The sequence below is a fragment of the Aricia agestis genome, chromosome 12, assembly GCF_905147365.1.
Source record: "Aricia agestis chromosome 12, ilAriAges1.1, whole genome shotgun sequence".
NCBI lineage: Eukaryota > Metazoa > Arthropoda > Insecta > Lepidoptera > Lycaenidae > Aricia > Aricia agestis.
This window is the reverse complement of record NC_056417.1, coordinates 16,439,832-16,457,462: the sequence shown is the minus strand read 5'-3', so window position 1 is coordinate 16,457,462 and position 17,631 is coordinate 16,439,832. Positions and strand designations below refer to the sequence as shown.

General features: G+C 40.7%; 1 protein-coding gene and 1 long non-coding RNA gene across 2 annotated transcripts; both read left to right on the top strand.

The window, feature by feature from the left end:
- Positions 1-5,845: 5,845 nt before the first annotated feature.
- LOC121732386 lies at positions 5,846-7,750 on the top strand. The gene is made up of 2 exons (XR_006036364.1): positions 5,846-6,848; positions 7,346-7,750. It is a non-coding gene; the product is annotated as an uncharacterized LOC121732386 (long non-coding RNA).
- A 4,930-nt stretch (positions 7,751-12,680) lies between these two features.
- LOC121732363 (glucose dehydrogenase [FAD, quinone]-like) lies at positions 12,681-14,643 on the top strand. The gene is made up of 3 exons (XM_042122225.1): positions 12,681-12,801; positions 12,879-13,012; positions 13,095-14,643. The coding sequence occupies exons 1-3, from the start codon at positions 12,690-12,692 to the stop codon at positions 14,640-14,642; spliced, it is 1,794 nt and encodes a 597-aa protein (XP_041978159.1). The 5' UTR covers positions 12,681-12,689; the 3' UTR covers position 14,643.
- Positions 14,644-17,631: the final 2,988 nt, after the last annotated feature.

The following is a 17,631-nucleotide window of genomic DNA, read 5'->3' as shown; positions in this document are numbered from 1 at the left end:
CTGAGTAACCATAACTATGTGCAAATATAATATAGCGGCGCGGGTGGGGAGCGTGGAGGCTGGCCGGGAGCCAGGCGCGTCCCGGGCTAGTTAGCCGCCAGCTTAAGTGAAAGGCCACGGCGCCGGAGCCCGCACAGTTTATACACAGGATTACCGACTCCCGAGCGTAATGGTCCAGGGAACAGGATGCGCTTGCCCATTAAAGCGACGGCTTGTTCAATGTTATGACCCATGATTACTGGTTGTGCTCTTTACCTGACATGTCATTGTGAGAGTGCAAGTTGTTTTTTTTACTTTTGAACTAGATTTTGCTTAGAAAATAAGCGAATATTCTAAACGAAATCGAACTAATAATGAAAGATTTACAAACGTTTGCGGCAACCGAATTCCACGGCAAAGATGCGACATTATCTAGAATTTTCAGCCGGTGGCGGCGTTTTCCGGGCGAGCGCGCCGATATCCGGGTGTACTGGCCCCACCCGGGCGCGCCAAACTAAGCCCGGCTCCACCCGGCTCCACCTGGCTCCACCTAGCTCCTACCGGCCGCCAATTCAATTGTTCCACCTTATTTACAGGATTTTATCCTAAATCTGCCAAATACCCGCACAAAATACCGAGATTGAAGCTTACCGCCGCTGCCGACCCGCTAAGAACTGCTCTATGTTATTTCCTTAGAATGCAGGGGGAAAATAAGTGTAATAGAAATTATTATGGGTTTCACTGACGCCAGCGACATTAAACAAAAACACTATATAGCATACACATAAGTCACACACAGGCAAGTAATAAACAAGGCACATAATCCTGAGTTACGGCGCTGTCGTCCGCTTCTCCGCACCAGTTTGCTCGTCACGTTGACTCGACGCCGCGCCGCGCTCCTAACGGCTAATATAAAGCGGCAGTGAAGCGCTTGAACTAGCACTGACCAGAAAAGATAAAATAAAAGGCTTGTTTTTTAAATCCTATTTACCGCTGCGCAAATAAATGTACATTACGCAGAATTGATACCTACGCCTGTAATGACGCGTTTATCTTGCCGACCATTATAGTGGACTGAATCTATACTATCCATAATGTATGTATGCTTACAAGAGTGATTTGCAAACGTTAACACGTTTTAATTAGTATTAATTTCGTCTAAATATTTGGCTGGCGCTGGAGCGAGGTATTATGTTTATCATCTCATCAATCCCGGTGCTCGCAACCAGCTCCATACATCACCGTCCCCGCTGAGGCGCCGACGACTGTATGCTACAATATAAATACAATACAGAACAATATCTCAGCCGTTTTCTTGAAAGCAAACTCGCTCAACACAGCAACAAATTCTAAGCACTCGCGCCGTGATACTGCTTTTTTTTTGCTCTTTTCATTTTGCGCCCATTTGGGCGATCTAGCATAAATATCCACTGCGTGTAACATAATATATTATATTGGTTGCAAACTCAGGTTTTCTATTCGCAATTTATTTCAGTAGTTTCACTCAGTTGAGAGAATCTTGAAAGTTGAGAGGAAGCCTGTCACACAGCAGTGACACAGCACACTGAACACGACGGACGTCGACGGATTCGGAAATTACAAAACCAAAACAAGTTTGTGTTGATTTCAAGAAGTACTTTCTCCATTCGTTTTATAAACTTGTAAAATAACAACTTTTAGATGATGCAAAATTTTATATTTTTGAGATAGTGATGATTGCAATGCAGTGAGCTGCAGTGAGTAGTAACATGTACAAGTATATGTACCGTATGTCAGCGTGTCAGTGCTCGCCCGGGGCGCTGCCAGCGGACTGCCGGGGGACTGCCGGGGGACCGGTCACTCTACAGTGCATTGACACGACATGTTGCATGACATCTATATAACTACCGAGTACCAATAACATATACTATTACTGCATTATAATTCGATATCCACACTTACTTAATATTATGCGAAAGTGTGTCTGTCTGTTACCTCTTCACGATTTAACCACTGAACCGATTTTGATGAAAATAGGAAATTTAAAGTAGAACATTGAAGTTGGTTTAATTTTATAGTTTTTTACTATTAAAAAAATGTAGGGGCATGCCGCATGGTATTTCTAACAAAACAGAGAGTATCAAGTATAGAGTTAGGGCCAATATGTGAAAATATTTTATTTCCTTCTTTTATATGTTTATTTTATTTCCGTGTGCGGGTCCGCGGTATAATAAAGTACGGAGATGCGGCGAACCGATATCGCGGAACAATGAAACAAAATATTGCTTACAATTTGATTGCAGCATTGAGTTTTGTAGGTTTGCTAATATTGTTGCGCTGGATACAAAATTTTCGACCTTTACTGACTCAAAATAATTCAAGTACTTACCGGCATAATTTAAATTAAGTTGTTACACAACACAATATATATATTTATCTTTTCATACTCTACCTTTTACCTGTTAAAGTACCATTTATGATGGGGTATTTAAAATAAAAAAAAAATATAAAATGTATATTAATATGTTCTAGCCTCCTTTAATTTGAGATTGTGTTCAGGCAACAAGTAGACGTGGTATAACGTGTGTATGTGTGTTACACGTCCGAGTCCCGCTGTACCGGGTCAGCAGGATATTACGGCGCGGCAGGAGATGTCCGTTCCACGAACGCTCCGCTGGCATCACGTACAATGCTAGTTACCTACATTCACGTATAAGTTCACTAAATACTTTAATATTATATCTAGTTGGCATGATTACTTCTAAAATTTGATTTGCTGTACCATAAGTTACTATTGCAAACTTCTTTGAGTGTTTTCGTTGGAAAGGACCTTACAAAAATATTGGTCTAATTAGTGGACATCTCTCCCAGCAAGACTCCGGACATAAGACTCTCGTCTTAGGCGACGTCGAGTTAGGCGGGCGCGGTGTGCAAGTTGGGCGGGCGGGCGCTGAATAATGAAGTTCGCGATAATTGCAGTGTACGGAGTGGCAGTTACTTCGGTGTTTTTATGCGGGCCGCGTCACCCACCACTACCGCCACCTGCTGCCTGATGGGGCGACTGTTAGTACTTACAAATTTTAAGTCCTACACTAGGAGTAAGTAGACGCTAAAGAGAGTTGACTCCAATGCAAAGGTATGGTCTCGAAATCTATAATAAATGTAAGACATGGAGACATAAAAGACATTTTTTTGAAGTGTAACTTCAACTCCAGAGATTATTATCGGTGGATTAAGGCATATACAGTGTTCTAGTTGACTGAATCCTCTATTTTACTATAATAATCTATATAATTATAATAAAATAGATACAGTTTATTAAAAGTGCACGGTAAATAAAGTTTGTTAATTGTAATAATATGATATTTATAGTTTTTTATTTGGTGCCTAAATCTGGCGTGATGCAACAGTGCTGCGGCGTCAGGATTACGGCCGCGGAGGTGTGAAGTGACGTGATGTGACGCAGCCGGACTTACGATAAAGAATCGTCACGCATACGTCGTAGTGCACACTGCACACTGCACACTGCACACTGCACACTCGTGAGCGCTGGAGTCGAAACGATACTTAAACAAATTACTCGTCCCTATCGTAATATTATAATCGCATGATCTTAAATAGTATTTCTTTTTTTTTGAAGTTTAATTCCTAGTTATTTAATATTGTAACAGGAGCAAAGTGCAGCTAGCCCACGATTTGTGCTCGTAATTACAGCGCTTCTGTTGGCCAAGAAAAGACTTTGTATTTACTTAAATATTGTGCAATTAGTGGAACCTTGCATATTTTTCTTTGTCTGAGCTATTAATTAAATCTTGGAGTATCGAGTATACAATATTATGTAGCATGTAGGGTACATTAAGGCGAGCGAGGTAATTTGAAGGAGCGGGCGGCTAAGCTCCCATTACGGCGCGAGATGAGCTGTGTCCCGACTCCCGGTCACAATCTCCATATTTCGCCGGAGCATTACCCGGATTAATACCCGGACAGACATTACCCGGTTACCCGGTATTAGGACAGCCGCTCACTGTGATACTCAAACATTACAAAGCTACGGTACACTTATGGTACAGGCTTCGCGTATATATTATATCCAAAAAATATTGAAAAACACTGGAATTTAGTATTCTTTTTAAAATCCTCTACGATTGTCACTAAATTGATAAAATTATATTAAGATGATAAACACTTCGAAAACGTCTAAGTAAGCGCTACTGTGTATACATAAATATCATCAACAATTTCATCAAAAATGTGGGTTAAAACTTCTGCGTTTGTATTAAAAACTTGTCTAATATAGAGGCAGCTGCACTATCTTCAAACTGTTGCGAGAGTGAGCGCTCGTCCTTAAGGAGTAGGACGGGTGAATATACCGAACTAGCGCCGACATTTATACGTTTTACTCTCAATCTCCCGAGCTGCTCCACATCCGTATGGGAAGAAATCTTTAAAGAGAAAATTTAAATATTTGGTCCATCTGTTGGGAGAAAACTATAAAGTTTAGCTGCAACCGCAAGCGATGTTCTGGAAACAGCCTGTGTCATATTATGTGACACACTCGATATTATAATTTCAAAACAGTGCAAGAAATTAATAGCAACATCAAGAAGTAGGTGTGTTTTGCAAGTAAATAAATATCGACATAATACTCGTATTAAGGCGCGAGGTAACAGCAGAAGCTAACTAAAAGTAAGTATTTATCTGAAATTAAAATTATAAAATTTTTCATGTAAGTACCCATGTAAAAAAATATCAAACGTAATATTAAAAGGTTCATAACTATGCGGTGCTATAAAATATAGTATGGTTATGGTTGAGTTACAGATCCTAAACTGCCTGCGTGGTAAAGTGTTACCATTACTACTTTTACATTTTTCCTACTTTTTTGGTAAAAAGTGGGCCCCGTGCGAATTCAGTTCTTTTCGCCGGATTAGTTCCGAACCGGTGGGAGGCGCCAGTAGCATCGACGTTCTGAAGGTATTTGTTTCAAATCTATTAAAAATAAAACAATTTTTATTTTTATTTATTTTATTTTACCTCGTACTGATAGCGCCCGGAAATCCCCGCAAGACTACAACAGCTTCATACCTAGTGTCACAGTGTTTGTACCAACTGACAGCTCGGCTTCAGAATATTCATGAGCTGCATATTATTAGTATTCCCTCCGAGTCGGGAGACGGGAGTGCAAGCGGCGGTCGCGTGGGACGCTAATGTCTGCTTATCGCTGTACAAGTGGTTATTACCAGGGAGACTGCAAATTGTTGCAAGCGTTCCTAAATTATTATCGAAATAGAAAGCTATAATCTGTATAATAGCAATAAAAGATAAAAACACAGTAACTCTATGGGCAGGTAATAGTAACTAAATAATAGTAATAGTATATGGTAATTATAGTATTTATTTTTATTTATTTATTTAAATCAGGCTACGTAGGCCCATACAATATATACCTTAATGACTAACATACATAAAAATTATATAAACTTACTCGTAACAACTACACATTATCACGAATTAACGGCGACGTGACGCGCGCTTCATTCCGGAGTCTCCCCCGGAACCTTCGGTAAACCACATCAGTCGGCCAGAATTCCTCCGCTTCAAAGGTCGACAGAAGATGCGTCGGTACTCTCACCACAAAGGAACTGAAGTTGACCTTGTGGCGAGACTGCAGTGGAGGGATGTCTTCTTACTGATGTAGTCTACGACGTCTTCGACCTCCATGGACCAGTGCAGGCGGGATATGTACAGGGGCGTCGCGGGGACATCGCTCCGCAGATCCAGCTCAGGTACATTTAGTAAAACACATTGAGCACACATGAATAGAGCAGCAGAACACAGAGGCCGCTGCGTTCGTTAAATGTTTCCCCGCGAGGACATTTGGACATAGTCGGTCCTCTTAACATTACCTCTAATGACTATAGGTATTTAGTCACCATCGTAGATAGGCAAACTGGCTGGCCGGAGGCGTATTCAGTTAAAGTTATTAGTGCAGAAACAGTGGCTAGAGTTTTAGTCGAGGGGTGGATATCACGTTTTGGTTGTCCTGCTAAGCTTACGAGTGACTAGGGCAGACAATTCGAGAGTTCCCTTTTTAAAGAACTTATGCGACTTTTAGGTATAGACAAAATTCGGACTACGCCTTATCATGCTCAGGCTAACGGTATGGTAGAGCGATTTCACCGTTCCCTGAAAGCAGCCCTTATGGCCAGGTTGAGCTCTAATTCTTGGGTAGAGGAATTGCCGATTGTGATGTTAGGTTTACGTACGGCGACTAGGTCGGATACCGGCGTAAGCTCAGCGCAGATGACGTACGGCACTACGTTGCGCTTACCCGGAGATTTTTATGCCGAAAATAGTTTTAAAATTTTAGATTATAGTCAATATGTAGAGAGATTACGTAGTATAATAAGTAATTTGAAGCCCAAGCCAGCGACACATAAGGACGCACGCACACTTTTTGTGCACCCAGATTTAGATAAGGTAGATTATGTTTTTGTTCGTGATGATACGGTACGTAAACCTTTGAAGACGCCTTACGATGGTCCGTATCGTGTTATTCAAAGGCATCCAAAGGTTTACGTCGTACAGTTGCCTGGGAGAAAAGCAACGATTTCTATAGATCGTCTTAAGCCTGCATATATTTTACGTGAAGCGACTTCCGACTCTTGTACAGAGCAACAGTCGGAGTCGCGCGATAAAGTGTATGCAGAGCCTAAGAATGAGCCGGTCGTCGAACCCGCAAAAATGCTTACGGCGCGTACGTCGAGCTACGGACGTTCGATTAAACGCCCTGTAAGATTTTATTAAGTAGTAACATACAGTTAGCGTAGCGTTTGCGAGGCGATAGATTAATGTATATAGTGACATATTAATTGTATGCTTGTGGTACTGTAACTTGTTAAGAGGAGTCCACACCGCCCTTTTTTCCATACAAACGTTGTCCCCTGTTTCCTCCCTGGATAATGCTAGTAGAGTTATAATTTTTTTCCCGAATATCTACGGCCACTAATACGATGTCCCTATGTTTTCTTTTTTTTCATAATTTAATTATTAAATAAGATATGAACGTCCTAAAACCCAAAAAAATGGCCAGATTATCCGCTGTGTTCAAACGTCCAGAAAACAGATTTGGCTAGATTATACAAAAAAAGCAAAACATAGGAACACAGCTCAAGCCTTTTTTTAATCCTTAATGAAAAAAGTACTTAAATCGGTTAAGTTTTGGAGAAGGAATCAGGGGACAACGAATCGTTGATTTTCTGGATTTTCTGCAGTTGTCTCTATCGCGTTCTGCGGTATAGGCTTGAGGTAAGGGAGACAGCTATAGATATTACACGTGCTTTTTTTTCATTTCTCTAGCCCCTGGTGTATCCTCTTAAGCTAGCAGCGAGTTATAGTATCGCTTGACATAGCTTTGAATATGTAACCAGTTTTAGGAAGTTGTAAAGTAGGTTGCAAGTTTACAATTTTAAGTATTAAATATCGACGTTTTGAAATTAAATTTTACATTTTTGAATATACTTTCGCAAATTTAACTATATACTTTTGAGTTCGACAAGATGGGCAAAAGCTATAGTAAACAGGAGGAAATTGTAATAGCCCAAAATGGTGCTAACGGCGCCAGTACATCTTCCATGGAAAGGAAAATGGAAGTTTACGGCATCGTCATTACTAGTGTTGTGGTTATCCTGTTGTTGATTGGCGCATATTTCGTGATGAATAAGTGCAATAAAAGTGTTAAAAAGTGGGCTAGGAAAGAGATGTTGTCGGTTGTGTCCGTTGTTCCAGCTGATAAATCTTATCAGCAACCCTCGCAAACGGCTTACATGTAATTGCATACTGTGTTCATTGCATTGTAATGTGTAATGCATCTGAGTGTAAACATTATAATATTATTATCTATGAATAGCTGTTGCCCGCGACTTCGTCCGCGTTAGCATAGTAGATCACATCCCAAGTATTATTTATTGTACAAAAATATTCAATATACAGAATTGACTTTCCTACCATTTTATTATGTATAGATGTTCCGCGCGGCTTCGCTTGCGTAATTTAGGAATTTCACGCAACCGTACATTTTGCAGAAAATAGCCTATGTCCCTTCACGTGGTCTATTCTTCATGTTTGCCAAATAACATAAAAATTGCTCCAGTAGTTCATAAGATAATAAGCAATTCCATATAATTTTTCCCGTTTTTTCCACATTTTTATCTATTTCTTCGCTCTTATTAGTCTTAGCGTGATAAAATATAGCCTATAGCCTTTCTCGATAAATGGGCTATCTAACACTGCAAGAATTTTTTAAATCAGACCAGTAGTTCCTGAGATTAGCGCGTTCAAATAAGCCCTTTCATATAATTTCCCTCGTTTTATCCACATTTTCCTCTATTTTTTAGTTCCTATTAGTCTTAGCGTGATAAAATATATCTTATAGCCTACCTCGAAGAATGGGCTGTCTAACATTGAAAGAATTTTTCAAATCGGATAAGTAGTTCCTGAGATTAGCGCGTTCAAATAAGCCCTTTTATATAATTTCTCCCGTTTTTTCCACATTTTCCACTATGTCTTCGCTCTTATTAGTTCTAACGTGATAAAATATAGCCTATAGCCTACCTCAATGAATGGGCTATCTAACATTGAAAGAATTTTTCAAATCAGACCAGTAGTTCCTGAGATTAGCGCGTTAAAATAAGCCCTTTCAAACAATTTCTCCCCATTTTTTTCCACATTTTCCTCTATTTCTTCGCTCCTATTATACTTAGCGTGATAAAATATAGCCTATAGCCTTCCTCGATAAATGGGCTATCGAACAATAAAAGAATTTTTCAAATCGGATCAGTAGTTTCTGAGATTAGCGCGATCAAACAAACAAACAAACTCTTCCCAATTATAATATTAGTATAGAAATAGATAAGCCCTTTCAAACAATTTCTCCCCGTTTTTTCCACATTTTCCTCTATTTCTTCGCTCCTATTATACTTAGCGTGATAAAATATAGCCTATAGCCTTCCTCGATAAATGGGCTATCCAACAGTAAAAGAATTTTTCAAATCGGACCTGTAGTTCCTGAGATTAGCGCGTTCAAACAAACAAACTCTTCCCAATTATAATATTAGTATAGATATGAGTTGTATTAGTTGTAACTAGCTTACGTTTCTTTTTAGATTTAAAAAAAAATCTAAAAATCTTGTAGAGTAAGGTTAAACGAGGTCGCCGTCATAGTCAAAAAGGTCAGTAATTAATAATATAATAATTGTATTGCAATTATGTTAATTTAACTTCAAGTTTGTAAATGTTTAAAACATGATAAGATACGTAATCTCTTTGTTTTGTTTGTGTGAAATAATTACATTATCATAATCATTCATTACAAAGGCAAAGTTAACGAACTTGTAAAAACCTGTTATTTGGTTGTATTTTGTAATAACTTGATTTGAACAACAAGCTTTTTGCCGAATGAAAACGGCCAAGATCAAGTCGGAGTCGCGCTTGTAGAGTTCCGTATAAAACAGCAAAAATCACGTTTACGCACGTCTTAAAAAAACTAATAATATTATAAAATAAATAAAAAAAAGATACTAATATAAGAAACTAGCGGTCCCGGCAACGTTGTTTTGCCATAAAATTATTTTCTCTGTTTTCCTGCTTTTCTCTTGAAGTTTTTTCTGATTTTTTTTATAGACCTCACGGAGCCCGAGACCTTTCCAACGAATGCATTCGTGCTTTCTGGAGTTATAGCCTCAGGAAGGAAAACCCGACCTTTTTTTATATTAATACTTTGTCATCAATTTGGTTTTGAAATGTAACTCAACTAAATAATAAAATAGTGCCTTTATGTACGAAACGTACATAAAGGCACTATTTTATTATTGTTACTTTTTAATTGTTTATATATTTTTCCAAATGTTAATAATTAAAAAAAGTTTTTGGTATTTGTTGTAGTATAGAGGCGACCAAATTATTATCGTTGGCATAAAAATCATGGTAGAGGACACCAAGTTTTCACTCATTAAAAACGTAACCCTAAAGTAACAAAACTGGTTCAGGCTGCACTAAATACATAAAATCACTTTCAATACAAAGGACGTTTGAAATTTTACTATGGAAATCTCCACTTCACATATTTTGGTGTATTTTTCCGAAAAACGAAAAATGAAATTAGTTCCGAAAAATGTGAATCATAGTTGTGTACTATTCTACTACAGCTATCACAGTCTAAGGACGACGGGGAGGGCGATCAGTCCGGCCTGCGATTAGTCCGGCCTGCGATCAGTCCGACTGGATTGGATTGGCCTCGTATCTGCCTCAGTACTTTGCGACTTTGCGCGCTGTCCTCTCTGGTAGATACCACCCCGCAGTGGTAGGCGAGGTGGAAGCGCGAGTGAGGTCGCACTCGGCACTGCGAACCAACACCATTCATTTTCATCTTGGACAGTGGCGCGAATCGCGATTTTTTAAATGCGCTGATATAACGCAGTCTTTTGATATTATTTATTTTATTTTAGTTTTTTGATGAGATAGAGTCGTACTGTGCTTGTATATAAGAAGACGGGCTACTGTGTTTTTGTGGGTGCGTAATTTACATTTTGTAACTATAGTCAACTTTGTCCATTACAAAACATAATATTATCAATATAACGTATGTCATTTGTTACATTGTGATTCATATATTTTTGAACTATATTTGCCCGACGTAACTTCGAGTAAGGTCATCTGCAATATATATATTTTGTACTCGACTCACTCCATTTCACACACGTTAATAACATTAACGATCTTTGTTATTTACCTACATTGAATTGGTAAGCGGTCGTTATATTTTATTTAATACATAATATATTTTAGTGGATATGTTACAGACCAACGCCACTTATTGTAATGCGGATTTACATACCAAAAATATGAACGATTACATACTAAATTCTAACCGTTCATATTTTTTGGTACTTAAATATTTTGCAGTGAACCCTTGTACAGGAAGTTAGGTAATTACTATCTTAAGCTGAATAATAACTCAAATATGGTAAATATTCTCGTATGGGAAATCTTGGTATTACGTTTGTATGAATTAAATTAAATCAAATCAATTTTTTTTTATTCAGAGTATTTTTTTACAAAAACTTTACCGAACGTCGATACTAAGGTGCCTACCACCGGTTCGGGAACTAACCCGGCGAGAAGAACCGGCGTAAGAAACACGGACGGGGCCATCTTTTACTAAAAAGATGGAAAATTACAATTTAAAACATAATATATAGAGCACCAAGGCTTTAAATGAATATGCCTTGGGCGCTGCAGCTGGTAAAGGAGAACTGTCAATGACGTTTTTGTATGAAAACAGCATTAGTTCCTTTTCTCGCCACGTTCATTTAAAGCCTTGTCGAATTGTAACAATATTATGACTTAGAGCTATTTACAACAGGAATTATAAAGAATATTCAAGTAGCCTGTAAGAACCACCCTATTTCCAAGGTGTGGTGTCGTCGATGAAATAATATGCTTTAGTCTAGTACACAAACGTTATTTTACTACTTTTTTTATTGATAGAGATATTTTGACCGTTTTCTGGGATTCTATTGTACACGCGTATACACTGGCTTTTAAAAGATTTGCTGACTTTGATAAGTCTGATCTCTGGTATTTCTAATTTGTTCTTATTCCTAGTGTTAAAACAATGATTGTCGCTATTCTTTTTGAAATTATTTAAGTTATTTCTTACATACAGTACATTATCCAAGACGTATTGAGATGCGACGGTCAGAATATTTATTTCCTTAAACTTTTCTCTTAATGATTCACACGATGACATCTTATAAATAGAACGTATCGCTCGCTTCTGCAGCACGAATATTGCATTAATGTCCGCTGCATTTCCCCAAGGATTCCATAGGACATAATGCTGTGGAAGTACCTAACCAAAGTAAACATTGAGTAGCACGTATGAGAATTGCAATGGCACCCGAACTCTTAAGTTTCTCAAGATGGTCAATAGACCGTGTGCCAGACCTAAAATCTAGTATATTTTTTATTGGACCCTTTCAATACGACCGATGTTAAAAGCATACTCCGGATTCCAAACAACACTTGCGAACTCAAGAACACTTTGAACCTAAGCATTATATAGGTAACAGCCTTCTCTTCCGCCTGAACATTTGTCAGTATTTAAATATAATTGCTTATAGCTTCATAATAAAAGTCGAGACTATAATTCAGCTCGTTTTGTAATTCAATACAGTCATTATTTGTCTTGATAATTTTATAGATTTTTATGTCATCTGCGTAGGGAAGGTGATGAGAATACCTGAAACATTTTCGAATATTATCATTTATGTACACGATGAAAAGAAAAGGTGCCAGAATAGACCCCTGTGGAATGCCCGACCTGTTTACTAGAAACTGTTGATTGAAATCCCTTAAGCGCGACTGCCTGACTACGATCAGATACATAAGACTCCACCCATCTCAGTACACCGCCGTGAACACCGAGCTCCAAAAGTTTTTTGATGAGAACCGAGTGATTTTATCAAATACCTTTGTGAAATCGGATTATTTTATAAAAAAAATATTAATATTATATAATATCATTATCCCATTATTATAATAACTGATGGCATTACTTCTTAACATGATTAAAATGTAGCTTATTCGCTCGCCAAAACAACACGTTACAATACAAAATATATTCACGTTTCTCTAGGTCATATAGTATATCCAGGCCAGGGGGCAGCAGCATGGATGTGTCCGCGGTGCTGGCGGCGATGCACGGCACGCAGGCGGCGCTGGCCGTCCTCAGCGCGCTTGCGCTCACCGCGCACCTATTCCCGCCGCACGCGCAAGTCGCCGGTAACCAGCTATGGACATTATACTTCGGTGCTCGCAGGAACATACGGAAACTTACTCGAGCTTTAAATGTTTTGCAGACAACGAGGAGTTTGACTTCATCGTGGTGGGGGCGGGCAGCGCGGGTGCCGTTGTGGCGGAGCGGCTGTCGGAGCTGCCACACTACAACGTCCTCGTGATAGAGGCCGGCGGGGACCCACCGATAGAGTCCCTGGTAAGTCCTCCTCGCTATGTTGTGTCTTCATCTATCCTTTTCTTAGCGACGACCATCTGCAACAATAAAATTATGTTCTCAGACCCCGTCGCTATACACGTACCTGGCGCGCACGGCCTACGACTGGAACCTGACGTCGGAGGAGGAGGGCAGCGCGCACTGCGCCGCCAGCGCGCACTTCCCGCTCACCAGCGGGCGCGTGCTGGGTGGCGGCAGCAGCCTCAACTACCTGTTCTACGTGCGTGGCGCGCCCGCCGACTACGACGCCTGGGCCGCCGCCGCCGGCGACCGCGCTTGGGCCTGGCCCGCACTGCTGCCCTACTTCCTGCGCAGCGAGAGCCTCCGCAGCGAGACATTGCTGCGCTCTCCGGCCGCCCGCTACCACGGCACGGCCGGCTTCCACGGCGTCACGAGGGAGGCGCGGCCCGAAGCGGTCCGCTACCTGCGGGCGTTCGGCGAGCTGCACGACGTGCTGCCGGACATCAACGGCGACCGCAGCCTGGGCTACACGCTGCAGCTGTACAGCATCGCCGACGGCGTCCGGCAGACCACCGCCTACACGAACCTGGCGAGGTGCAAGGGCAGGACCAACCTGCACGTCCTCAAGCACACCGTCGTCACTGAGATCCTGTTCGACGAGCTAAACAACGCCGTCGGAGTGAAGACCGTCGTGGGCGGCGACCGCGTCGTCACTCTCCGGGCGCGGCGGGAGGTCGTCGTGTCGGCCGGCGCCCTCAACACGCCCAAGCTCCTGATGCTCTCCGGCGTCGGGCCCAGGGACCACCTGGAGTCCCTCAACATTACGGTTCGGAGCGATCTGCCCGTCGGGCACAATTACAACGACCACATTGTGACGTTTACTTCCGTCGAACTAGACGATGACGAGGTGAAAGATCGACCCGTCGATCCTGCCACCCAACCGCTTCCTGCGTTTACTGGATACGTGGCTCTTCACTCGGGCCAAACGTATCCCGACTATCAAGCTATCAACTACATCGTTCCGAAGAGGTCGCCGGCTCCCGCTCAGTTTTGTGCGTTCGCCTTATCACAGGATCCAAGTATTTGCCAAAGTCTATTGGAAGCCAGTCGAAAGACAACTTTACTATCTGTTATCGCCCTCCTGCATCCGAAGTCCCGCGGCAGGGTGAGCCTGCGCAGCGCGGACTCCGCGGATCCACCGCGCGTATGCACGGGCACGTTCGCGCACGAAGACGACGCGGAGACGCTTGCGCGCGCGGCGCAGGACCACCTGCGCGTGCTGGAGACGGCGGAGTTCCGGCGGCTGAACGCGTCGTTGGTGGACCTGCGGCTGCGGGGCTGCGGCGCGGCGGACGCGCGCAGCCGCGAGTACTGGCGCTGCCACGTGCGGCGCGCGCGATCCACCATGTTCCACTACAGCGGCACGTGCGCGCTGGGCGCGGTGCTGGACGCGCGGCTGCGCGTGCGCGGCGTGGGGAGGCTGCGCGTGGCGGACGCCAGTGCCATGCCCGCGCTGGTGGGCGGCAACATCAACGCGCCCGTTATCGCGCTCGCCGAGAAGGCCGCTGACATCATAAAGGAGGATCACGCGGCCGTATCGTCCGCGTTTGATTTTTCTAGTATTAAAATGTTTGCTGCTCCGTTGTATTAAATTATCCTATTTATTCAACTTTAACATCAAAATAATTTGAAGACGTAATGTGGATGCATCCTATGTAATTCACTAAGGCCACTAACAATTTAAAAATTATCGCTTTTTGCACAAATTGAAGCTCTGGGGCCGGGAAAATAATTTAAAATGTATAATATTTGGAAATAAATAATAATGTAATTAGCCAGATGATGAAGTAGATAAGTTACAACTTACGAGGTCAGTCTAAAATCAAAATTATTGGGTAAAAAATTAGTAATTGCCCTTACACATTACACAGTATACACTACACACTCTAAAGTATTATAATTTATTTCCGTTACAACCTGTATACATAGATAAAACCAAAGATGACCTATATTATGACATACATTGGAATAAACTTATCAACGTTAGAAGTGATATAAGATGGATATAAGAGACAGTGTTACCACAAAGTCAAAGTCGAGCAGGAAACAAATAATTGACACCTATATAAAAATCTTATATTATAAAGCCGAAGAGTTTGTTTGTTTGTTTGTTTGAACGCGCTAATCTCAAGAACTACTCGTCCGATTTTTAGATACCCCATTTATCGAGGAAGGCTCTAGGCTATATTTTATCGTGCTAAAACTAATAGGAGCGAAGAAATAGAGGAAAATGTGGAAAAAGCGGGGAAAATTATTTGAAAGGGTTTATCTCACGAACTACTGGAGCAATTTTTCTGTTATTTGGCACAGATAAGAAATATACCACGTGATCGTAGGCTATTTTTTGTGGACTAATTTGTCTGTGAAATATCTAATTTACGCGGGCGAAGCCGCGCGGAACGTCTAGTGAAGATTGTAATATTATATTTCCTTAACCCAAAAATTATCGATTTTATAATTCATTTTTATAAAGTTCTATCATTGAGAAAATCGCCTAGCAGATTTTTTAAATGTTGTATATCACCTTCACTGCGGCAAGTTAAATCTTAAACCTTCGTCTGGTGCGGCGGCGGGCCAAAGTGTGCCCCCAATGATTTTTCCGCCAATGCGTGGTAGGCCTTTCTCGACCCACCAGCACAAAGTTAGATTAAATTACTATAACTTTGCGAAAACATAATGTAGGTGTACAGTTTTTGGACTGTTGGAATAACCTTGAACCCAACTTCCTTAGGTTTGATTCACCCCGGGATTTGCCAAACAGGAAAGGAGAAATAAACCAGGGAAAGTGATCGTTATCGACCTCAACCGCACTAGAAAGTATATTAAGTAGTGATGGGAAAGACAAAAATAAGAGGATATCGAAAATATATTTTTTATTTATATATTTAAATGCCTGTCTTTAAAACACAAAGTTTGTTTGCACATTCTAAAGTATGTTTTAATTTTTTTTTTCTTTTTTGTTTCGACACTCCTCATGGTTTCCCGCAGTTTTTCATAGCACAATTTCACCGTTTAACGCTCATCTCAAGGACATGATCTTTTGTTTCCTGCTATCGTCCGTTGTTAATTTTAAGAAATGATAATTGTATTTTAAAAAGATAAAACAGACTTCAAAATTATACGTGTTAGTCTTATTGGCTTAGACTGTGAGGTCGTAGATAGATTAAATAAAAGAAAATCACTTTTATATTGCGCCTTATTGAGGTTAAGCGCATTCGGTAAGGCACGTCTCTATTCCAAAGAAGAAAGGAGAGAAGTGTAAAATATTTAACAGTAAAATAAACTGTGAAAAAGGGTCAACAAAAAAACGTTCCCATGTCAAAATATGTGAACCTGACCATTTAAACATAATAAATTATAGGCTTTGATAACATTGTGTACCCTTGCTTTAAGAATTATTAGTCGTTTATTATACTTCACACAATTTCTTGACAGCAAGGTTAACATGTGGCATGTGCGACTCAAATGGTAAGTTAACTTTCTCAGAACCTAAATCTTTTCATACGATGTCAAAAGACAGGAATTTTTGTATTCGAATTTAAGTAAATTCGACAGTACGTAATTGAGAAACAAAATTCCCTATCTTAAACACTACAGAACCGATTTTGATGAAACTTGCAGTATTCCCTAAGTTAAACAATACTCAGTACAATAAAAATATTTACTTTAATCGGACTAGTAGTTCCGGAGAAAACATACATACACTTTAGAAACTTGACACATATTTTGTTCAGACGCTGATATAGACTAAAACATACTAAAACTGGACAGTTCTGGAAATAATACATACATACAGGTTGAATCGATAACCTAATTTTTTTAAGTCGGTTAAAAACGCGACGTAAGTCAGTTAAGATAGATTGCACAACACTAACTGGCGAGGCAGGCGCTCGGTGCGGTATCGGGTCGCCAACCGCCTGCTTGGGCGGCGGGACGCAATAGGCCCACTACCGCACCGAGTTGATTTTTGTCACCGTCAGTGCGTGGTAGGCCGATAAAGACCTGCCGTGATGTTTTATGGGGAAAACCTATAATTTTAAACACAATCTCAAATATACAATCTATTTGTCTCTGTCGTACCTTTACAAACACCTGAGATAATCGTTCCGCACCGAATGAAAGAACATAGTTTTCTTCGTTCGCACCAGGTGAAATTCCGCGGCAGGCCGATTTGGGCCTGATCCGCAGTGAACGTGATATTTATTGTGTTCATAAGAAAAAACTTGGCGATGATTCCGCGTCGTCCTTTTTCACCTGGCATATGATAGACGGGCGTGAGTATGTAGAGAAAAGGATGATATTTAATATTTTGGGTTAGTCACCCCCTTAATACGTGTAAATTCCTACATTAAATGCCAAAAAAATCCACAAGGCTACCTTTAATGTAATCGGTTAAACGCTCAAAATAAATTATTACGCTTAATTTTTTTCCTAAAGTATATAATATTACGAAGTCAGCATTGTCTCGAATGAGTTTGCATAACTTGAGGTTATTATTTGGTTATTTTTTCAACAACCGTTTGGCAAACTTATAAATAGGGTAAGGTCACCACATCTTCACTCGCAATTTAAGGTTCGTC

Coding starts and splice junctions, on each gene's coding strand:
- LOC121732363 (XM_042122225.1), top strand. CDS start 12,690: ATGGATGTGTCCGCGGTGCTGGCGGCGATGCACGGCACGCAGGCGGCG. Junction 12,802..12,878: donor GCCGCACGCGCAAGTCGCCG/GTAACCAGCTAT, acceptor AATGTTTTGCAG/ACAACGAGGAGTTTGACTTC. Junction 13,013..13,094: donor ACCCACCGATAGAGTCCCTG/GTAAGTCCTCCT, acceptor TTATGTTCTCAG/ACCCCGTCGCTATACACGTA.